The sequence below is a fragment of the Mesoplodon densirostris genome, chromosome 2 (genome assembly GCF_025265405.1).
Source record: "Mesoplodon densirostris isolate mMesDen1 chromosome 2, mMesDen1 primary haplotype, whole genome shotgun sequence".
Taxonomy (NCBI): domain Eukaryota; kingdom Metazoa; phylum Chordata; class Mammalia; order Artiodactyla; family Ziphiidae; genus Mesoplodon; species Mesoplodon densirostris.
Window position 1 is genome coordinate 60,763,889 of NC_082662.1, and position 25,228 is coordinate 60,789,116.

A 25,228-nucleotide genomic window follows, 5' to 3' on the forward strand; every position below is an offset into this window, starting at 1 on the left:
TCAGGATTTTTTGAACAGTCCATGAAAGGTGACAGGGATGTTAATCTCCACTTCAGCCCTGGCAACTTCACTCAAGTCCTTGGCATTCAGAATTAGGAGATAAGCAGGCTTTTGACCTGCCCCAGGGCTCACCACCACACTCAGAACTACACCTGTTAATCAGAAGTTAATAAGGCAATGTTGAATTAAAAAAAAAAGCCCATAGCAATAGATTGTGTCACTGAAATAATACAGGAAGCAAGGAAGCATTACACTGACAAATAAAGAAAACCAGATGACTTGATATCTTGTTCTGACTTTTCTACCACCTGGCTGTGTGGCAACCCTGAAAGGGATTTAAAATTTTTCATGTCCCCTGGACTATAAGCTCTAAGAAGGGGGTGACCCTATCTGTCTTGCCCACTGTTGTATCCCAATAGCCTACTACAATGATTAGAACATAGTAAGTATTCATTAAATTCTTATTTAATGAATGTTTCTGTGTTTTTATCTGTATCATATGATTTAACACCTGCTGTTCTACCTACTGCAAAAAAAAAAAAATGTTGTGACAGTCAAGTGAAAAATGTATATTAAAAGACTCTGGGAATTCCCTGGTGGTTCAGTTGTTAGGACTCCGCACACTGCTGAGGAAGCGGGTTCGATCCCTGGTCGGGTAACTAGGATCCCACGAGCTGAGCGGTGTGGCCAAAAAAATAAAGACTTTGAAAACAGTACGGTATATTATTTCTATAATTTCCAAGACCTAGCTGGAAGCTTACTTCCTTCAAACAAAATAAGAACAAACCTTTTGTGGTTTTGACTGGAAAGGCTGTATATGTAAAATCACTTAGCGTAAAACGGCTCTACAATTCTTTATTTTATTCATTTCTCTGTGGTTTTCCATATTTTAATCCCAGAGAGGATAACCTACCTCCTTGTCTCGGATAATCAATAGTTAACTAAGACTGACTCTTTGTAACTGAGTTGCTGTTTTATAGGCTGTTGCTCTGGATCCCTTTCTAGCCCCAGCTTACTAAAAGGAAAAACCAAAACTAGAAACACAAAGCCTCATCCTCATTCTCTTGGATCTGTTAGAATACACAATTTCCCTCCTTAGAACTCTATCCCTTTTCAGAAATGTATCTAGGTCAGGAAAGGGAAAAACCTAGACCTCATGCTGCTCCTTCTTCCTCCTCTCCTTCATCTAGAGCAGACATTGATGTTCCATCGTGACACCAGATGGTGCTTTAGCATTTTTCCAACAGTACCAAATGAAACCTGACCATAAGATAAAACTTATTTTCAAATAAGTTTAAATCCTTTAGTGCTGTCCCATTCAATAGTATAAAGGATTATTTCTGAACATTAGGGAATAATTAACATAACTCCTCTCCTAATTAACTAACTATATGAACTGCAATGAAAAGAGAGTGTTCAGACACATCTATTACTTTCATTACCGTCATCTTCCTCCAAGGCATCTGGGTGAGAAACAAAGATGGGTTCTGAGGGGTATGAATCAGGCTCTTGCCATACCCAAGTTTCTTTAGTTTTGACGTTCAGCTTACAGAGCTGTTTGTAAGAAAGAAAAGTCAATCAGTCAGTCAATCAGTCAATATGCTCTATTTGACTAGCATGTGACTCAAAGTACTGTTCGAATATTAGGAAGATGGAATAATTACCCTGTCTGGCACAAAGTGATTCAAGCCAAGTCCATATGCATATGTGTAAGGTTTCCCACCATACTTCTGGTAGTTGATTTGAGGAAATTCAAATGCTGCAAAATAGAGCACGTGCTTAGGAAAACTCATTAATTTCTTTGAATGGAACATTTTGTTCTCTCTCATGTGAGGTTTTTTCCTAAATCATCTCACCTTGGCGAGGCCCTGAAAAGAGAACTTCAGGTTCCAGCCAGATGGTCTCATCACTGCACAGAATTGCAGTGGCAGTTGTGTTGGGGAGTGTGACTAAATTCTTGCCTGTGTCAGCCTAAGAAAGAGGATCACAGAAACCTCAGTGAGCAGGAAAGAAAAATCAAGCAGCCATAAATATAGTCTTCCCAAGTTTTGTCTCCTGAGTTCTTTACTTCTTAAGTCAACATGTAGGGAGAGGCAGTGCAGAAAAATCTAGAAAGGGGAGCCCAGGAACATGACTGGGAAAGCTGTCTGTGTCCACATCAGTCACTGGTTGTGTGTCACTGGGAAAGTCACACAACTTCATAGGCCTTCAGTCTTCTCACCAGTGAAATGAGACTGACCTCGAAGAAAATTTGCAGCTTTGAGGATGGGCTGTGGAAAAAGAAGTATTTTTCTGCAGAACAACAAAGACTTCAACCTCTAGATATCCATACAGTGTTTGTCTCCTTTATAGTTAGGCTATATTTTTATTTTATTTGAAAACAAAATCATACTCATAAGTTGTCAAAAAAGAAAACAAATTGAAAAACTACTGACCAGATGTTTTCTAAGATCTCTTGTCACCCACATTGCTCCTACGTGATTTTTCAGATTATTTTATGAAAGGAATGAATATCATGAGCTCGTTCAAAAAACATATTCATTTAGTAATACCTGCATCAAATACTTAAATACGTGTTTTGCGATAGACTCTATTCTAGGCATTTGGGATATTTCAGAGAACAGAGTCCCTGTCATCATGAAGTTTACATTCTAATTTGGGAACATAACAATATAAATATAATTAATAGATAAAGAGTTTAGTACATCATGAATGTGAGGAGAAAAAATAGAGCAGAGTAAGGGGAATCAGAAGTGTGAAGAGTAGGTAGTTGTAATTTTAGTAGGTGGTCAGGGTGGGCCTCATTGAAAAGGTGACATTTGGGATAAAACTTGTAGAAGATGAAGGAAGCTAGCAATGCAGATATCTGGGGAAGAGCATTTGAGCAGAGAGAACAAACTACAAAGGCCTGAGGTAGGAGTATGCCAAAGGTCCTTGAAGAACATTAAAGAGACCAGTGTGGCTGCACTGACTGAGCTCGGGGGAGAAGAGCAGGAGAGGAGAGTGGAGGGGTAGAGACTGATAGGTCATTGTGAGGTCTTGGTCTTTTTCTGTGAGCGAGAGATGGGAAGTCATTGGAGAGTTCTGAGCACAGCAGTGGCAGGCTCTGATTTATTTTTAAAAGAATCACCCTGGGCCTCCCTGGTGGCGCAAGTGGTTGAGAGTCCGCCTGCCGATGCGGGGGATGCGGGTTCGTGCCCCGGTCTGGGAGGATCCCATATGCCGCGGGGCGGCTGGGCCCGTGGGCCATGGCCGCTGAGCCTGCGCGTCCGGAGCCTGCGCGTCCGGAGCCTGTGCTCCGCAGCGGGGGAGGCCACAGCGGTGAGAGGCCCGCATACCGCAAAAAAAAAAAAAAAAAAAAAAAAAAAGAATCACCCTGACTGCTCTGTTGAGAATACTTTTGCAGCTCAATATTAAAAAAACCAAACAACCCAATCCAAAAATGGGTAGAAGACCTGAATAGACAGTTCTCCAAAGAAGACATACAGATGGCCAAGAAGCACATGAAAAGCTGCTCAACATCACTAATTATTAGAGAAATGCAAATCAAAACTACAATGAGGTATCACCTCACACCAGTTAGAATGGGCATCATCAGAAAATCTACAAACAACAAATGCTGGAGAGGGTGTGGAGAAAGGGGAACCCTCTTGCACTGTTGGTGGGAATGTAAATTGATACAGCCACTGTGGAGAACAGTATGGAGGTTCCTTAAAAAACTAAAAATAGAATTACCATATGACCCAGCAATCCCACTTCTGGGCATATACCCAGAGATAACCATAATTCAAAAAGACACATACACCCCAATGTTCATTGCAGCACTATTTACAATAGCCAGGTCATGGAAGCAACCAAAATGCCCATCAACAGATGAATGGATAAAGAAAATGTGGTACACATATACAATGGAATATTACTCAGCCATAAAAAGGAACGAAATTGGGTCATTTGTAGAGACGTGGATGGATCTAGAGACTGTCATACAGAGTGAAGTTAAGTCAGAAAGAGAAAGACAAATATCATATATTAACGCATATATGTGGAACCTAGAAAATGGTACAGATGAACCGGTTTGCAGGGCAGAAATTGAGACACAGAAGTAGAGAACAAATGTATGGACACCAAGCAGCAAACCACCAAACAACCAAAGCAGCGGCGGCTGGGGATGGTGGTGTGATGAACTGGGAGATTGGGATTGACATGTATACACTGATGTGTATAAAATGGATGACTAATAAGAACATGCTGTATAAATATATATATATATATATATATATATATGTGAGAGATACAAAAATAAATAAATAAATAAAATACATGTGAATTAAAAAAAAAAAAAGAGTAGGGGAGATGCAAGAGTGAAATCAGGGAAACCAGTTTTTCTTGTAGTAGTCCAGTCAAAAGAAAACAATGGTTCAGACTAGGCTAGTAGCATTGAAGTCAGTGAGGAATGCAAGGTAGAGCCAAGAGTATTTCCTGATAGATAAGATATGGGGTGGGGAAGAGGCATGAAACTGAGAAGGAGTCAAGAAGGGCTTCAAGGTTTTTGAATAATTAAAAGTTAGAGTTGTCACAACAAAGACGGGGATTACTGAAGGTAATTTTTGGTAGGGGAAGAGGAGAAGTTTAGGTTTTTTCTTATTAAACTTGAAGTGTTTATTGGACATCAAAATAAAGACATGGCATTGGCAGTAGCATATAAGAACCTTGACTTAAAAGGAAAGTTGGAAATGAAATTCTAGTCTGCTTTAAAGCATGAGTCTTTACAAAGGGAGTGAATGTACAGATAGAAGATAGAACAAAGGGCTGAGTTCTGGTGCCCTCCAACATTAAGGGGTCTTCAAGAGAGGAATGAGGGGATAGGTGGTGGAGGCAAGAAGAGTTAAGAGAAGGATTTTGTAAGAGGGCAAAATAATAGCATAATATGCATGATTTAATGAAAACAGGAGGAGAGTGAGATATATGAGAGCAGGGGAGAATTGTAGAGTGCTGTCCTGGAGAGGGTGAGGAAGGATGGGAAAGACTAGTTCTGAATAGGATGATGGATAATTCAGTATGAGTACAGATGCTGGTGGGTGGGTAGATGTGGTGGCAGGAGTCTACGTTCTTTTCTGATTTCTTTCATTTGTTTCAGTAAAATAGGAAGCAGAGCCATCAGTTGAGTATGAGTGTGGAGGTGGGAGGTGTTAGAAGGTTGAAGAGAGGAAGGTGTGAAATATTTAACTAGGAAAGTGAAGTTGGAAAATGTAGCAGTAAGGTTTGTGGTCATGTACTTAAAAGTGGGCCAATTAACACAATTGTGTGTTTTTAGCACTTAATTTCAGCCTTAGAGGTACAAGCATGGAGTGGGTGGAGGGTTGAATTTAACTAGGATTATGATTTTGACAAATAAGTTCTATAAAGTAAGAAAGAGGGAAGAGAAATGAAGATCTACTCAAGGGGGTGATTACAATGATTGACCATGAAATTGTTATTGAATAAGGAGGGAAGGTAAGTCCTCAAGGGAGTGAGAGATGATGAGAAGGTAATAGCTTCAATAGATTGGAGGTTCCTGGTGGGAACTGCAATAGGGCAAGTAATCTTGAAAGATAAGAGGTGGTAGTCAGAATGTGTCATGCATGAAACCAAGGTTATGGTAGAAGCACAGTCAAAGGTAATGGCAAGGTCAGTTGCATGACTGTGGGGAGTGAGTGGCTGAGATAGAATGGAAGACAGAATCAGTGGAAGACGTCATGGAACTGAGAGGCCAGTTGTTGGAAGAGTCACCTATGATGTGTATACTGAAATAACTGAGAGTCAGGAGTAGGTCAGGGGAGTGTGACACTGAGCCAGAAGGGAGAAGGAGTGGTGGTTAATCAGTGAGAATAATAATGAGGGGTGTATATATGTAAATGTAGACATACCACTTGGCTATATACTTAGCTGAAATGAGATTTGAAATTGGAAGATTTTAAGGGTGGGTGGAAGGAGCAATGGTCTGGAAGCAGAAAAGTGGAACAAGTGTACCACAACCCCAGGCCCAGCGGTACAAGTGCTGTAGGAGGAGAAACTGCTACCCCTGGAAATTGCTGCTGAAGAGACCAGTGTCCTAAAGAGAGTGTCAGATTTTTTGGTAAAAGAAAGAAGGTGGAAGGAGCCTTCTGAGCAGAGGATAGATGGAATTTTTCTGGTAGGTACAATGAATTAAAAGGAAATAGTGAAAGATTTTCAGGATTGGGAAGAGATGGGAGGTGAGGATGGGTCTTGTGAGATTCTGTGAAGTGGGGCCTCGAGGCACCTCATGGTGATTTTGGGAAGGAGAGAGCGGCATGTTTGCATACATACCTATTTATACATGTATACAGTAAGTTCAAATGTTGATGTCGAACACATTACTTATGCGACTGTAACTCTAATGATTTTACTCTGTCGTATCTTATTTTTTCCACCATTAAATTAGGGTTTTTAATGTAAGAGATCTGTAACATTATCTTTGCTTTCCAAACTAGCTCCTTATTTTCACTCTTCTCCCTCACTATTTTTTTAACACATGCATTTATCCCCTGACCCAGCAATTTCACGTCTGAGAGTTTATCCTATTGCTATATCTGCACATATATAAAATAACATACATACAAAGTTATTCCTTGTGACATTATCTGTAACAGCCAAAGAATGGAAACAACTCTGTTGCTCAGCAGTGAGGGACTTGGGTATGTTCACAAAAAAGAATACCGTGCAGTTGAAGAAAGCAAGATCTTCAATATATATTTTAAAATGAAAAGAAGCAAGGAACAAAAATGTGGATATAGAAAGTTACTTTTTGTGTAAAAATGGGAAATAATAATTATATATATTTATATTTTCTTATATTTGCATAAACAAAGGAAAAGGAAAGACATTAAAAGTTACACACAGAAGTGAAGGGGAATGGTATGGAATGGAGGCAGAGAGAGGTTGGAGCGACACTTCCAGTGTGTACCTTTTTGAATCATTTTGATTTTTTGACCATTCAAATTCACTGCCTATTCAAAAATAATAAAGGTATATTTTAAAGATATCACTGTTATATTAATCACTAAACTGGAAACTTCACTCATACTCTTTCCTCTCCTTCCTTCAATCTGTTTATCTCTTATTTCCCTAATTTATGACTTATTTTTCTCTTCATTGCCAAACTTTTAAAAGTGCAGGCTATAGTAATTGCTCCCACATTCTCATCAATTGCTCACCTTTATTGCCTTGAAACCTGATTTCTGCCTCTCTCCCTACTCCCCTGGAGATCACTAAATCTGGTTTTTGGCTCATCTTCATTCTTTTCAACTTGTCTATATATAGCAGTGGGCACCAGTGAAACCCTTCTCTTGCCTTATCATGTGGCATTATCCTCTCTCAGCTGTAACTAGGGCCCTTTGGTGACTTTTTTCTCTTTCTTTTTCTGACTCCTCTTTTCTTACCGCTTTCTTCACATGGGTGTTTCCCCAACTTTTGTGCTTGGCCATCTTTTTTTTTTCTTTCAGCATTTTATGGCTATCAAGTTCCTCATTTTTAAAATAAACAAACTTGTATGTTTCTTTTAAAACACTCTAAAGTATGAATTTTTCCTGCTAGCAATCTTATCTATCTTCATATATCTGATCATCATTTCAATACCAATAACTATCAGCTCTTTTCTTCTGACCCTACGTTGTGTCGCAAGGACCTGCACTTCCATATGAAAGCCTACAAGACATCCTCATGAAAATGTTGTTGATGCTGATTTTGCTGTTGATGATGATTATAATGAATATTATTTAACACTTTGTGTGAGGGACTATATTCAGTGATTGACATATGTCACCTCGTTTATTGATCACAAAAATCCTGTATGGTGGATATAGATAAAGAAAAGGGGATTTAAAAAGGTTAAATGTCTTGCCGCAAATCACACAGCTAGAAAGCTGGAAGCCCTGGTCAACCTGGGTCTGTCTTGAAGTCAGCCCTTTTACTCATTCTCCCCACTTCCTCATAGTTCTACAATTCAGGTTTATCTCCAAACCTGCTCTGCCTATTACATTTCCATTTCCAAAGGTATCAACACTCTAGACACATAGGCTTAAAGGATCTCTATGGTCTTTTGCATGTCTAAGACTTAATTCATTCTACCATCCAATCAGATGTAAGATCCTTTTAATTCTACCTGTAGGAACTCTCACTTTTGTCTGTTTGTCTGTTCCTACTACCACTACATTTTTCTATCACCTGAGTGGTTTTCATTGTCTCCAATCCCAGTTCCCTTATCATCATCCTTTCTTTATTTCCAATACTACTTACACACAACACAGCCTTATTTTAGAAAATCAAAGCTGCAAATAACCTTAGTTATTATTTAGTCCAATTTATTTAGGTTTATGAGCAGGCAACCGAACTGTAGGGGGACTTGCTCACTGAGTGACTTGCTCAGGGAAGCCAGACATTTAGTAGCAGGGACAACTAAAGTAGTCAGTACACTTGATACCCAGTCCACCAGCTCTGAATATGGCTTTCTTCTGTTCAAAACCTTGACTATCTCCCCATCACCTGTCAAATAAAGCACAAACCTTTTGGCCTGAAAGCCTTCAAAGACTGCCAACCTACTTATTTTTTTTAAGCTTTTTTGCCCACTTATTCCACTGTTTTTGCTTACGTTCTAACCAGTTGGATTGCAATCAGTTTTAAAGGATTTTGTAAATAGAAGAACAACAGGTTTAGAGTCAAAACCTAGTTTTCGTTTTGACTCCACCACAGTTGGATTTTGCTAAGTCATGTGACTCTTCTGAGCTTCAGTTTCCTTGCTTATAAAATGAGGGAAGTGGAATTAGTTAATTTTTAAAGTTCCTTCCAGCTCTGAAATTTCAAGACTTTATGTATAAACACACAGCAGGAGAAAAAATCCTGAGTGAGATGAAACATTCTGGTTATATCTGAAATCTATGTAGAGGGTGGTTACCTTGTCAGTATTCAAAGGAAGCACGTATCTCCTAACTTCAGGCTGGGGAGCCTTTCTGGCATTTCTTTTCACCTCTTCCCAGTTCTCACGTAAATTGGCTAAATATAAGTAATTATAAACAAATTCAAATCTGCAAAAATAAGAAGCCAAACATGAGGACAGCCAATTACAAATAATTTAGAGACACGCTTCATGCCTTTTAAAAGCACAAGTGCCTACCTATTCTTCAGACCCCAACCCAGAACCTGCTAAAGACTCAGGAATACTGGAGCCATTTCTCTTGCCCACTCTGGGTGGACAAAAGAGTCCTGCTCATGGATATGTTTAAATAACAATAGCCTTTGAAACTTTCTGCTCTGTTTCTCTATCACCATTCTGTCAGTGTCCTCAGGGGCTACTGTCTTTTTTAGTGACCTGCTGTTTTGAAGAAAGCATATCTCTTTTTCCCAAACCCAGACTAGGTGGAGTTCTAGGCTCCCCAAAGGATCTTGTTAAGTTTGAGTGAAATTAAGCTTAAGTTTACTCGTCAAGTCACAGAATATTTTATTTTCAGGTCTGGTTCATGGACCTGATCAGTTTTCAATCATTAACCATAGTTTTGAGGTTCAGTTAGTGTTTCTGATTATCTAAACTCCCTACAGCCTTTTCAATCATATTTTGTGACTTAAGCATTCTTCTTGCTTTTTTAGATGTAATTCAGATTAAATATTGAGAATGGCATCTCCGAGAAAAACCCTAATTTCCAGGAACAACTGGAGATGTAACATTTATCCAATGTCCTTTCTTACCCTTTCCAGCAACAGAGATCCACAACCAGAAAACCACTGTCTTCATAGGTATTGATGTGATGAAAGAGGTTAAAAGGAGATGTCCTGTATTTATTATTGATATACTTTTTTCTTTTTTTGTCAGCAATATGAAGCCAAACCTTGAAAAGTGAAGAAAATATTTTGATGCATTTAAAAAGAAAAAAAAGTGTGCATTATGAAAGGCATATTCTTCAGAACCATAAAGCTGACAAATAAATGTAAGACTTACCCCCATGGTTTCATTGGACTCAAAACAATCCAGGTAGTTGGCTCCCCAAAGACTCCATGAAGAAAGAAACTTGAACAGGTTAATTTTGACTGGTGTCTCCACAAAAACAATATAGTTGGGAGTCAAACCAAAACTGTTCAGAAACAGAAATAAACTTGTGAGTGGGAAGGGTTGATTCTCAAACCACAGAGAAATGTGTACACATGAGGTATACTCAGTTATATGAATCAACAGTGCCTACATGAAATTAACTACATTTAATTTTAGGTTTCTGTAAGAAAATGTCATGATCAGGATTGGTATCAAAGGTAGGCAAAGCAGATCTTTAAACCTGAGTTTTCCTGAAGATTCATAGCAGGCCTTCAAGTTACCTATGGACGTAAGATGGCTTGAATCGGTCACTGCAGGGGAATTGTACAACGATCTCTGACTTGCTTATTGGATCTTCCTTGTCTGAAATAAAGTGGTTTCAAAAGGCTGTGGAACAGCCTCTTTTTTTCTTTTTTTAAATACAAAGCATTTAGAACAGCTTATGCAAGCAAAGAAATACATTTTCAGATCTTGATTTTTTAAAGAGTTTATTTCCATTTTCTCAGTCACTGGCATTTCATAGAGAAATTTCATGTGGAGCTGCAATCACCCAGGAAAATCCAAATAGCAGCAGATTTTGAAAGTACACTCAAACAGTGTGTGGCAGACAGGGTACACTGGAGTCACATCTTACATATGGAGGTGGGTTCTAAGTCAAGGGAGTAAGGCAAAATTTTAGTATGGTCTAAGTGCCTTTTACAATATCTTAAGTTATCTATAAAGTTATAGCATATGTGGTTTTGGGTCCATAGCCCTTTACAATAATTCTTAAGCACATTAAAGTTTATTTACTACTAAGACAGTGTCTTCAAACCTTAGTGTATATAAGAACCACATAAGAAGTTTCTGAACTATGGTCTCACCCCTAGAATTACTCATTCAGTCTACCTCAGGTAGGGCTCAAGATTTGTATTTCTAACAGGTTCCCAGGTGAGGCTGCTGGTCCAGGGTCTATACTCAAGAATCATACTAAACAGTAATAAATAAAAATACATATATACTCAAATAATTCTATTATCAAGATCATTATCAAATTTCTGGCAATGAATGGAGGATGAATGGAGAATTCTAAAGAGTACTCTCTTCTGTTTTAATATTCTTTCTCTATAGTATATGAGGTAAAAGGTTATGCTTGTAGTTTTGGGAATTAAATACACAAAAAATACTACACTGTTATATACATGTGTGTATCCTATTACACATACACATGTCTGTTTAAAATCTTAATTTTGTCTGGCACATGGATAAGTGTTCAATAAATATTTACTGGATTCAAATCTAAATCTTATATGATCAAAGTCACATATACACTACATCTTTGAAACACTATAGAATAGAACACGGCAACTTATTTTTGAAGATGTCATTTCCTGCTATGGTGCTCTTTGGCATTGGTCCCCTGGTAGGGTAAGGGCGAGGGGCAGTTGTCCTAAAATCTGAGAGTAATTTAACTATCCACATAGTGCTATCCTGATATTTCTGATCTGACACCCTGTATTTCCAGTAACTTTTTCATATTATAGATACTTGTTTTAAGAAGAGTCAAAGTGGTAAACTGACCTGCTTGTAGTGGAGGGATCTTTACAATATTGTAGGCAATTGAAAAATTTTTCCCAAAGCAATTACCAATATTGTAAACAGTCCCATCATTTTCAATGTGGGGGTGAGCAGTGGCTCCATTGACCGAGACATAGTTGCAAAGATCAACCTATGGAAGGAGAACAACCGTAACCCATGTTAAGAGAAAGATCATATTACACCTTTGGTTCCTCAGTCTGACCTCACCGTTACCACTTGCACCCTCACCCTAAGTGTGCTTTCTCTTTCTTTCCATCTCTCTGGGTCCTACCCTCTTTTAAGTCTGTAGAAGTCCCATCTTTAGTGCTGAGCTCTCCTCTGACCCCCATGCTGATCCCTCATGTCTCTGAAATCTTCAGGTTCTCCCTGATTGAGCTTTTCAATTGATGTAGGCCATACATTACTCTGGTTGGTTACTTTCCTTTTGCACATGCAGTTTGTCTTCAAACAGTGATGAATTTGAATCCTGAAACTTCTTTACATTCCCTTTATTGAATTACATTGAATTGTATGCTGATAGTCAATAATTTTCATTTTATAAAAATGGCAATTTTTTTTTCTTTTTTTTTTTTTTTTTGCGGTACGCGGGCCTCTCACTGCTGTGGCTTTTCCCGTTGTGGAGCACAGGCTCCGGACGCGCAGGCTCAGAGGCCATGGCTCACGGGCCCAGCCGCTCTGCGGCATGTGGGATCTTCCCAGACCAGGGCACGAACCTGTGTCCCCTGCATCGGCAGGCGGACTCTCAACCACTGCGCCACCAGGGAAGCCCCAAAAAATGGCAATTTTTTATGATACAACCTAAATACCAAATCCAGTGTCTTACATACAGAATGAATTTGGAACTGAAAGGAACTTCAGGATTCATCTAGTATAGAAAGTCTTAACCTAAATAGACTTCAGGGGAACCATGAATTCCTGGAATTAGTGGAAACTTTTTCAAGGCAGGATTCAGTGCTTTAATTCGTTTTGGATTCTCATAAAAAATTCAAAACCACTAATCTACCACAAACCTCTCAGTTTACATAAGGAGAACTTGAGGTGTCAGAGAGATCAAATGACTTATCTAAGGATGCAGAGCACTAGAATTTCTACCTGGAACCTGCTCAGTAAAGACTTATTGAATGAATAGTCGATGGAGTATATATTTGTCTAACCAAAATTCTTTCTATGTTTTAAAGCATAGGGAGTTTTTAGCACCCTCACTTAAGTAAAAGGCAAGACATTCATTCAGTCATTCAGTCATTCATAAAGTATTCCTTGAGCTTCTATTATATGCCAGGTGCTGTGTCAGGGTCTAAGAAAACAGAGATGGCCCTTGCTTTCAAGAACTTCAGTCTAGATTTGCACTGTCCACTATGGTAGCCACATATAGCAATTTAAATGTAAGTTAACCATAATTAGATAGAACTTCAAATTCAGTTCCTCAGTCACATTAGCCACATCCAAGTGCTCAATAGCACTTGGACAATGAAGATATAGAACATTTCCATCATTGTAGAAAGTTCCATTTAATAGCACTGCTGTATTAGACCTATAAGCTGGTATACGGTGCAGTAGGTGCAAAATGATATCTGTAAAGAAAGGCCATCTAACCCAGACTAGGGGATTAGGCAGGGCTTCCCAAGGGCAATGACTCCAACACATGCTTGAAAGACGAGTAAAATTTACCAGATGGAGAAGGATGACAGTGTGTTCTAGGGAGTAGGAACCCTAATGTAAAGGCATAGAGTTGTAAAAATTGAATGTTGCTTGGGGATTACTAGTCATTCAGCATGGCTGTGGTTATACACACACATGGAGGAGGAGAAATAAAATAGGCCAGCCACAAAGGTCTGTGCTTTTAACTTTAACTTGGAAACTATGGGTGCACTAGTTGGAATAACACATTTATACTTGCATTTTAGAAAAAAATTGCTTCTACAGAATTAAGGAAGCTGTATTTAAGGGAATCAGGCTGGAGGCAAAGGAACTTGTTAGGAGTCTATTTCAGTAATAGTAAACGAACAAAAAAATACTCAAAATTTTAAAACTACATTTTTATACGAAGTCAGGGTATAGTGCTGCTGACAATGAAACCTGACTCCTAATAAAGTCTATTCTGGAGCCATGCCATGAACTTCACACTTCCAATTAAATTACTATGGTAATTGGATTCACTGTCAAAGTCAAATGGATGGTTTAGAAACTCAGCTTCAGTATTTCTCTAAATGATCTACACACACACACTCATATGTGGTTTCAAACATACATCTAAACTAAGAAAGAGCAATCGAGAATATGTTAAGCCTTAGTAAATCGTCTGTTGGGGATTACAAATCAGCTTGTGATATTGAGACCCATTGTTGGGACTCCTTTTCCTTTCTATTCCTACTACACCGACTATCTAGTTCTGGTCTTCAATTCCACCTAACTGGTCTCCTAGCTATCCCTTATCTTTTTTGTCCTCCCATAGAGCTTACATGTGGCTTCCAGATTAAATAACCTAAAGTACAGTTCTGCTTATACCACTTCCCTGAACAAAAACTTTCAGTAGCTTCTCATCAGCTAAATGACTTATTCCAAGTTTTTGTCCATTATTCAAACTTCTAGTTTCACCCTACCCTGTGTTTCACTATTCCCCTTGACATGGCATGCTTTATATCACTAGTTCTCACCTGGGAGTGTTATTGCCCCCTAGGGGGAGAGTTGGAAATGTTGGGGAGCATTTGGGGTTTGTACAATGATTGAGGACATGTCTGGTGTTTAGTAGGTGGGATCAGGGATACCAAACCTCTGCAGTGGGTGGGACAGTCCCCACAATGATGAAGTACCACCGGCCCAATGCCACTGCCACCTCCATTGAGAAATACTGCAAATCTAGCCAATTAAATTATTCTTTATCCTCCAGTTTCCCACCTCTATACAGCTGATCATGGTATTCCCTGTATATGAAATGTTCTTTCTCCAAATTCAATGAAGTTGTGCCTTCCCTTTAACTTCTAACTCAAATGCAAGACTTTTAAACCTTCCTTGATCTGCCCCACCTCACATCCACCAACTACTGCCAGAAGTAATCTTTGTCCTTTCATAGAAGGTTTTCCCTCTGTGAAAAGAGTCCTCACATTCTGTGTCCTATTATAGTTAAGTAATGTATTTATCTGATTTCTCCACCTAGGTGTTAAGCTTTCTGAAGACAAGAACAATGCCTTGCAAATAGTTACATCTTAATAAATATTGGTTGAAAATGTAGATCTATCTTATCGAATGCTGCACCGAGATTGCCTAAGTTCTCATCAAAATTTGTCACTTTTTAATACTGCTGACATGTTTATCTATGCTTTTTCATTTAAGATATAGCTTTATTTCTAACAAGCAGTGTCTATAAGAAGGGGCAAGTTGGTGCAACACACTTTCCTAGAACAATGAACGGTAGGGTTTTCAATATTAAATGTGCCAGTTCCATGCTAGTCTATAAAAACCATGAAGAGCAGGGACCATGTTGTCTTACTCATTGGTATATCTTTTGCAACTAGCGTAAGTTCTGGTACATGGAAGAGACTCAATAAATATTTGTGTCACAAATAAATATGTTAGGCATTTTATATGGTTTTCCTCCAATCCACATAATAAATGTTTAAAATTTCACAGATGGAGAAACAAAGTTTGCCCTATGTCACATTGCTAGTAGTTGATGACAAAGCAGGGATTTGAAACTTAATCTATCTGGCTCTCATATTCTTCAAACCCAAATGCACAGCTGACTTAATTCTAAGTTGCAAATTCTAAATTCTTGAGCGATATCGTCTGAGCACTGTGTCCTACCTGCTTAATTGTCTCCAAGGTCTCAGGATTAATCTTTGTAATGAAGTTGGTCTCTGTGCAGGCATAGTAATCTTCCCCCACTGGGTAGATATTAACAAGGGCATTGTCAGTAACTTCCACTCCTCGAAAGTAAGAAAAAAACCTGCAGAAGCAAATGGATTTTTCAGTCCAGTAACTTTCAAGCCATAAGAGAAAAAGGGCTAATGTAAAACGTCTTTAATAACATGCAGTTGGGTTTCAGTAACCTGGAAAATATATTCTTGCAGGGGTCTGGGAAAGCACAGGTGCCAAATTCTGTTATGACGATCCTTTTCTCAGTCATTGCCCGTACGTAAGCATCAGTGCGGATGAACCTGAAGGACATTGAGACACGGGAAAGGGTCACAGACAAGGGCAATTAGTGTAGTCCATGGGGAGCTTAGAATGGTCATTCTGTGTGCCCTTCTAAAGTCAGAATCATAAATCCACAACATGAAGAATGAAGAGTCTCATAACTTTCTTGGGGTGACTGAAGGAGAAAGAGACAATGTGCCACGAGCTTAAATTTATGTCTTATAAACTTCACAGTGACATATGAGGAAATCAAGGTTCAGAGAAATTAAGTGATCAGCATATGTGGCCAGAGCCAGAAAACATGCCTTTTCCATATCACACTATGCAGCTCCATGGGTAGTTCACATTGGACCTCTGACTTCCTGTAGCCTATAATTCACCAATCTACACTGAGCAGGGAAGTATAGAACATGTTATGCTGAATTATATTCCTTTCAATCTTCCTCATGTTCCTCTTATGTTTTTCTTCAATTTAAAAATTTATTTTGCTACTTTTAAAAGTAGATATTCTTGAATCTGGTCTCTTGCACAGGCAGACCTCCTGAACCATATCTCCCAGACTAGATGGCATACGTTGCCTAGGATTTCTTATGTGGAGAGCCAATTAAAATCTGATTTTGCACTTTCATGAAGAGGAAAAAGTACTAAGGTCTATAGAAGGCATGTAAAGGCGTTGCCTGACCTCCAAAATATGCTTTCATAACTAAATTTTTGCTTGACCTGATCTGTTTCTCTTCTATTACAATCCAAGTTATCCTGACTACTTCAAGACTCCATTTATTCTTTCTTTTGATGTCTCTTCAGAATGCCTGAAATCTGTGGTGATCAACAAAGCTGCTAACAGGCCTGAATATTAAGGCATAAGACAAACTATTTATTGTGGTGTTAATGAATCTTTGTAATGAAATTGGAATGATGGCTTAGGGCTTCAAGCCTTTTAGCAACAATCTTCTGTTTTTAGAAAACTTCTCTTTCTTGTATTATTATGACATATTTGGGCCTTGCCTCCTTTGTGACACACCTCCCTCCTTCCCATTGGCCTTTCTGATTATAAAAAAGGAAAGACATCAAGAGACCCATGGTTTAATAATAATAAAAATAACTATTATTATTATTAAATGCTTCCTATGGGCTAGGAACCATGTTCTCATTTAATCCTTGTAATAAGCCCTGAAATAAATTCTCTTATTTCTCCCATTTTTATAGATGACAAAACAAAGAATTAGAGATTAACATCTTGCCAAAGGGCACCCACCTAGGCAAATGGTTTGTAGGGGATATAGGATTTGAAGCCAGGCATGTCAGACCCCAAAACCCTAGTTCTTAGCTGCTTCTTTATCCCCTAGTACATCTCCGAGGTGTCCATACAGACTCACTGGCCCAGGAGGATTCTGAGTGGAGGCGAGTATAAAAGTCTCCTCTTGGGTTCAGGAGGTTGAAAAGTACATGGAGGGAGGAGCTGAGATAGGTCCGACCCCTAGGAGGAGTGGACCCTAGTGTTCTTTACCTTCTGTGGTATGTGACGTGTCCTTCTTTAAAGTCAAACTTGTGCAGGAGAGCTTGCCCATCAAACAGGTGGTAAAATGGCTCAGATCCAACTTCAAAGAGTCCTGGCCCACATCGAAGGAGACTGCCGGTTAGCCAGAGGGGGATCCTGCCTGTGATGAAGGCAAGACTCAGAACATTGCTTCTTACCCCTGCCCTTCTCACCCAGGTAAAGAGCAGTGATTATCTAAGCAGCCCGATTGGGCAACCTCTTACTTCTAAAGCTGGCAGTCATTTCCATTCCCAGTTCTCACAGTGGGTAGCTCTCAGGAAATGCCTGCTGGCCTACTCTCCTTTCTCTAGGAGACCAAGTGGTAGGAAATGTGGCAACATCTCAGAGTTTAGATAAAGGGTTGGAAGGAGACAGGGAAAAGTATCTCAAATGGAATGGGATTCTCCATCTAACAGATTTCCCCAGCTACCAATACATTTGCCTTTTTACTGTCTCACTTTTAAGAAAAATTTCAAATTTCTTGATATATAGGAGGGATGGATTAGAAGCAGGGATCTATATACTAAACAAAGATGTGTCTACAGAACAAACCATTTAAATGAAACAAGAAGAATACTGGCTTCTTAAAATATAGACCTATATTCCTTTGAGAATATGGGCTACTGTCCAGATAAAGGTCAACCTGCTGTAGCAGAAAGTGCAAAGGGCTGTCAGAGACCTGAATTCTGGTTCAGGATTTGCTATGTGCCATCTCTAGGCCTCCGTGTCCTTCTCTGAAAAGTGAGGGGCACACAAGAAAGGGCTTAAGTCTGTTCAGTCTAAACAGTTAGGTTTGTCCCCTTTGATCCTTTGAAAAGTGCAGCGTTTGGCAGTGTTTGTATAATCCTTGCCATTAAAAAAAAAAAAAAATGTATTATTTCATATAGCTCAATTTCAGGAGCCCACTTTACAAGGATTTATATTTCTATTTATAAAAATTCTATTTATATAAATTTTTATTTATATATAAATTTTATATATAATTTTATATATAATTTTCTATTTATATAAATTTATATAAATTTCTATTTATATTTATAAAAATTTGAAAAGAAGGCATGGCTTAACTAAAAGGCACAGCATTAATTTGATTGCTAGAACCTAGATTGTTAGCATCAGAATCTAGTTGAGAAAGAGCACCGGGCTCATTCCTTCTATTTTGCATAAGAGATAATTGGGAGGAAAGAGACCTGCCCAGGCTTTGGACCTTCCTATAACACCATGTCTAAGCAAGGATGTTATGTGGGTCATGTGGTGACTTCGGATAATGATAACAGTAGTAATAATAACAACCATCTGTTGATAACTTTGTGTTGGATACTGTGTGAATCTTTCTATTTACATTATCTCATTTAACCTTCACAACATCTCGATGAGGTAAAATTTGGTTTATGGTAGGTGAATGAATTGAGACTCAGAAAGTTTAAGTAACTTGTTGAAGGATTCACAGATAGTAAAATAGTAGAGCTACAATTAGCACCTACATCTGCCTGACTCCAGAACCAAGACTTCTGATATAATGGGCATGAAACCTACCACGCTTTATTGTCATATTCCTAGATGCTTGTCACCAGGCCTTCATTTATTCTGCAACTGATAGAACAGACATTTACAGAACATTTTCTATGTGCCAGGCACTGAGCTAGGCACTGACAGTTTAAAGATGAGAAAGGTATAGTCCCAGTTGTTAAGGAATTCCAGTTAGGTAGCATTTTTCTATATTAGAGAAGTAAAGAGGAAATGGGTTTTTAGTATAAAAAGCCCAAACGTCCAGATTCCTCTCTCTGTAGCCCACAGGGGGAGCCCGTACTGAGAGATGCCAATGAATAAGGAGACAAAGAAGAGAGATTGAGACAGAAGAGAGAAGATGGCTTCAAGATAGGTGAGACCAACCTGTAACATGAGCTGTGAGCGGTGAGGATAGTTCCTCCACAGTTTCAAACAGTTTCTTGTAACCACCAGCAGGATGTTCGACTCTGAAATGGTGGAATAATGAGGAGGAAGCCCATGTGGAATCTCAGGAAGTCCACGGAGACAGAGGCAGAGCTCCAGGAGAAAAGATGCTCTCTGCTCAATGGTGGTGCATACTGCCAGTCTAGCCTGGGCTGGGAGCACACAGTGTTTTGGTGTGGTGTGGTGGTAGAAATGTATGAGGTTGGCAAAGGGGCCCAGGTCAGTGCTCCTCCTTTGATGAAGGAGAAAATGATCTCCCTTTTAATGCCACAGTGGACTTGCCCTCTGTAGTCTTCCCATATTTCTGAAGACAAGTCAACAAATCCTGCCATTGTCACTTCTCTTCCTGACCGGGTCCTTCCCACAGAATTAGCCTGCCCTGTCCCTACCCTCAGCTTTTACTGCATCATTTATTCTCTTGCCTCCCAGACAGTCTCATTCCTCTCCCTCTTATGCACTGGGAGACCACAGGTTTGGGGGTCAGTTTATCATCCTTTGTTATTCACCCATATTATACCATCACGTCTTTACATCATCTCACTTCATCACCAATCTCCAAGAGCTACAGTACATTTTAAATATAGTCAGACAAGGAGATTTAGGTCTTATACTTTTGATTATTTTCTCCCTTCTCACTTTGGCTCCATTTTATAACTTCTTAGAGTGAGAGCTCTGACCAGACTGCCTAATTATGATAGTTATTTTTTATTAAGCATTTACCATGTGTCACATACTATAAAAAGGACTTTGTATGCTATTCGTTCGTTTAAATCTCACAACACCATAATGGGGTAAGTACTACTCATTCTATATACAGAAAAGCCAAGACTTCAAAAAGCAATTTGCCCAAAATCACACAGCTAGGAAATGGCTGGGCAAGAAATGGAACCCTTGTCTGCCTCATTGAAATCCTCATGCTCACTACTATTTCCAAGGCCCATTCCAAGCCACACAAATCCCACTGTAATTTAGACCTGAATTCTAGATATTTGCTTCAATATATAAATAGGAAGAAACTCCCCAACCATGACCCAAGGCCTTCCCTAAAGGGGTCATCAATCCTCTCCAGGAGCTCTTGAAATAGACCATTTACCGTCAACACACTAAGGAATTTAAAAAATAATCTCCCAGAGATACTTACTGGATGGACATTTTCTCTCAGTGGAGGATTGAGAGTTCTGGCACCAGCTGTGGAATGAGGAGGCAAGTCCTCAGCCAGGGACCTTTATATGCCTTCTAAATCCACCTAAAAAGAGTTATGGCTTTGGGAACCCTTTCTCACCCCTTCAGCTGAGAGAGGGTGAATAGAAGTGGCTTTCAGTGCTAAGATACTCCTGATGCTTGAGCATTAATTTGGGCTGGCTGCTCCCTTAATTGTTTTTTGGCTATTTTCCAGAGACCTCAATCCTTCCCAAAGAGAATGAGAAGTGGTTTAGAAAGAAAGAGTTGTGTGGGAGTGGCTAGCATCAGGCCTGTGCTGATCCGGGTCACCCCACTGGAACCAGGCAACATTCTCTGGTGCCCACCTCCCTCTTCCACTTCTGTGCCCTCATCTTTTCCCCCATTCATTTATTCATTCACTTATTTTTAAAAATATCTATTACAAATTGTCTATGGAGCAGGCATGGATGAGCCATCTCCGTCTTCACACATCTTGTAACTCTGCAAGAATAACAAGAAACTAACAAACTATTCAATAAAATTTTATAAGTGCTATGACTGGAGAAGTATGGAGTGTTATGGAAGCATACTGTAGCACTTCTAACTCTCTCTGGTCACCTTACCGACTCCATTCAGGGCCCAATTCCGACCAGGCTGAGGACTTCAGTTATGTTCTTTTGATTTGCTGCAGATGAATCCCTTTCGTATCTTTGCTTGTTACTAATGCCTTCCTGATCTCCACATCACCTTCCTGTTCATTGGTACGTGTGCTGCACTCAGACAGCAAATAGCACTATTTCATTCATATTTCCTTTATTTAGCCTCAGTTGTTTGCCAGCACAGACATAGTACTGACCAAAGGAGTCCCCTGGAAACATAAAAGATACTTACTATACCAGCTGACAACTTTAACATTTTTTTAGAAACTCACCATGATCAAGTGGGCTTTATCCCAGGAATGCAAGGATTCTTCACTATACACAAATCAATCAATGTGATACACCATATTAACAAATTGAAGGAGAAAAACCATATGATCATCTCAATAGATGCAGAAAAAGCTTTCAACAAAATTCAACACCTATTTATGATAAAAAAACCCCAGAAAGTAGGCATAGAGGGAACTTACCTCAACACGATAAAGGCCATATATGACAAACCCACAGCCAACATCGTTCTCAGTGGTGAAAAACTGAAAAGATTTCCACTAAGATCAGGAACAAGACAAGGTTGCCCACTCTCACCACTATTATTCAACATAGTTTTGGAAGTTATAGCCACAGCAATCAGAGAAGAAAAAGAAATAAAAGGAATCCAAATTGGAAAAGAAGAAGTAAAACTGTCACTCTTTGCAGATGACATGATACTATACATAGACGATCCTAAAGATGCTACCAGAAAACTACTAGAGCTAATCAATGAATTTGGTAAAGTAACAGGGTACAAAATTAATGCACAGAAATCTCTTGCATTCCTATACACTAATGATGGAAAATCTGAAAGTGAAATTAAGGAAACACTCCCATTTACCACTGCAACAGAAAGAATAAAATACCTAAGAATAAATCTACCTAAGGAGACAAAAGATCTGTATGCAGAAAACTATAAGACACTGATGAAAGAAATTAAAGATGATACAGATAGATGGAGAGATATACCATGTTCTTGGATTGGAAGAATCAACATTGTGAAAATGACTATACTACCTAAAGCAATCTACAGATTCAGTGCAATCCCTATCAAACTACCAATGGCATTTTTCACAGAACTAGAACAAAAAATTTCACAATTTGTATGGAAACACAAAAGACCCTGAATAGCCAAAGGAATCTTGAGAACGAAAAACGGAGCTGGAGGAATCAGGCTCCCTGACTTCAGACTCTACTACAAGCTACAGTAATCAAGACAGTATGGTACTGGCACAAAAACAGACATATAGATCAATGGAACAGGATAGAAAGCCCAGAGATAAACCCACACACATATGGTCACCTTATCTTTGATAAAGGAGGCAAGAATATACAATGGAGAAAAGACGGCCTCTTCAATAAGTGGTGCTGCAAAAATGACAGCTACATGTAAAAGAATGAAATTAGAACACTCCATAACACCATACACAAAAATAAACTCAAAATGGATTAAAGACATAAATATAAGGCCAGACACTATAAAACTCTTAGAGGAAAACATAGGCAGAGCACTCTATGACATAAATCACAGCAAGATCCTTTTTGACCCACCTCCTAGAGAAATGGAAATAAAAAAAGTAAACAAATGGGACCTAATGAAACTTAAAAGCTTTTGCACAGCAAAGAAAACCATAAGCAAGACACAAAGACAACCCTCAGAATGGGAGAAAATATTTGCAAATGAAGCAACTGACAAAGGATTAACCTCCAAAATATACAAGCAGCTCATGAGACTCAATATCAAAAAAACAAACAACCCAATCCAAAAATGGGCAGAAGACCTAAATAGACATTTCTCCAAAGAAGATATACAGATTGCCAACAAACACATAAAAGGATGCTCAACATCACTAATCATTAGAGAAATGAAAATCAAAACTACAATGAGGTATCACCTCACACCAGTCAGAATGGCCATTATAAAAAAATCTACAAACAATAATGCTGGAGAGGGTGTGGAGAAAAGGGAACCCTCTTGCACTGTTGGCAGGAATGTAAATTGATACAGGCACTATGGAGAACAGTATGGAGGTTCCTTTAAAAACTAAAAATAGAACTACCATACGACCCAGCAATCTCACTACTGGGCATATACCCTGAGAAAACCATGATTCAAAAAGAGACATGTACCACAATGTTCATTGCAGCTCTATTTACAATAGCCAGGACATGGAAGCAACCTAAGTGTCCATCAACAGATGAATGGATAAAGAAGATGTGGCACATATATACAATGGAATATTACTCAGCCATAAAAAGAAATGAAATTGAGTTATTTGTAGTGAGGTGCATGGACATAGAGACTGTCATACAGAGTAAACTAAGCCAGAAAGAGAAAAACAAATACCATATGGTAACACATATATATGGAATCCAAAAAAAAAAAAAAAAAAAGGTTCTGAAAAACCTAGGGGCAGGGCAGGAATAAAGACGCAGATGTAGAGAATGGACCTGAGGACACGGAGAGGGGGAAGGGTAAGCTGGGACGAAGTGAGAGAGTGGCATGGCCATATATCCACTACCAAATGTAAAATAATAGATAGCTAGTGGGAAGCAGCCGCCTAGCACAGGAAGATCAGCTTGGTGCTTTGTGTCCACCTAGAGGGGTGGGATAGGGAGGGTAGGAGGGAGACACAAGAGGGAGGGGATATGCAGATATATGTATATGTACAGCTGATTCACTTTGTTATACAGCAGAAACTAACACACCATTGTAAAGCAATTATACTCCAATAAAGATGTTAAAAAAAGAAATATTAAAAAAAACTGATATAAAAAAATTAACAAGTGGTTATGCCTAGTCACCCTCAATCTCTTCAACAAACCTATAAAACAATTAATCTGAGCATTCCTCAAGATAGAGGACAAAACCTTACTGTCCCAGCATGCCTTGCAGTGAGGATTCAGGAATGTGATCTGGGCTCCATCAATAAGAGGCAGGGCCAGAGGTCCTAGTGGTAGCACCCAATGCTTAGCATCAGTGTTGTCTCCGCTCATCCAAGGCAGCTGTAGTGTGGAGTCATTCCACAGTGAAGCCTGGAGCATTATCACTGGCCTGGTGATCCCCAGGTCTCATTCTTTAGTGATCCCAGAGATTCTGTTAGCTACCTAATATTTAAAAACTTTGTTTGCCACTTTGATTAACTAGAGTTGATTTCACTGTTTACAGATAAAATCTCTGTCTCTAAAAAATGATGGTAATATAGGATACTGTGGTATCACATATAATGAACATCTATATTGGTATATGGAGGTCCTGGAAGGATTTTTGAGGACATATCTAAGCTGAGATAGGAAGAACATGTAAATGTTAGCCAGTAAAAGTGTAGGGAGAAGAGTGTTCAGGCACGGCTTGGGGGAATTTACAAAAGTCTGGAAGCGAGCATGATTTGGGGAAATGGCAAGAGATGAAGCTAGACTAGAGATAATCATAGGCCAGATTTTGCAGAGCCTCGTGAACTATGTAAAGAAATTGATACCCATATCACGAGAACAGAGGGAATCAATGAAATACTTTACCCAGAAGAGTGACATGATCTGATTTGTTTTTTATTAAGACCACTCTAATTACATTGTGGACAATATGTAGGAATGGGAGATTTGGGCAAGATAAATTAGAGAGAGACAAAACAAATGAAGGTAGTTGATGTAGGGGGATGGGTTGGGGATGGATATGATATTCAAGAGATATTTCAGAGGAAGACTGATCAAACTTTGTGATTGGTTAATGTATGGAGAAAGAAAAGGCAGGACAAGGATTATGAGTAGGTTTCTGGCTTGAATTATGGTACAGTTCATTGGGATAGTGCAGTCTGTGTGTGTGTGATGTGTCAGCGATGCAGAGAGAAAAAATTCTGATTTAGATATATGTTTATTAAAGAAAGAGATCACTGGGGGTTGTATACTTTGAAAGCTTTATAGGGAAGTGTGATGAGTTGGAATCTGAAGGATAGGCAGTGTGTGGAGAAGGCAGAGAAGATGGAGAGGACACTCCTGGTGAAGGGAACAGAGGGAGAGAAGGCAGGTTGGGAGGCACATGTTAGAAGGATTTTCTGTCTTCTGTACCACTTCTGCTGGATTTCATTTTCTCAGAAGGAG

At 39.1% G+C, this 25,228-nt stretch overlaps 1 protein-coding gene across 2 annotated transcripts; it reads right to left on the reverse strand.

Annotated features, from left to right (window-relative positions):
- On the reverse strand, positions 1-20,432 carry RPE65 (retinoid isomerohydrolase RPE65). Of its 2 annotated transcripts, XM_060084471.1 has the most exons (14): positions 20,422-20,432; positions 19,221-19,303; positions 17,298-17,448; positions 15,703-15,810; positions 15,458-15,599; positions 11,639-11,786; positions 10,360-10,441; positions 9,989-10,121; positions 9,739-9,878; positions 8,951-9,080; positions 1,857-1,971; positions 1,665-1,759; positions 1,443-1,554; positions 1-152 (listed from the first exon to the last, which is right to left on the reverse strand). In XM_060084471.1, the coding sequence occupies exons 1-14, from the start codon at positions 20,430-20,432 to the stop codon at positions 1-3; spliced, it is 1,602 nt and encodes a 533-aa protein (XP_059940454.1). The 2 variants fall into 2 exon arrangements, with proteins under 2 accessions (XP_059940454.1, XP_059940463.1); XM_060084480.1 differs by lacking the exon at positions 15,703-15,810.
- Between the last annotated feature and the right edge of the window lie 4,796 nt (positions 20,433-25,228).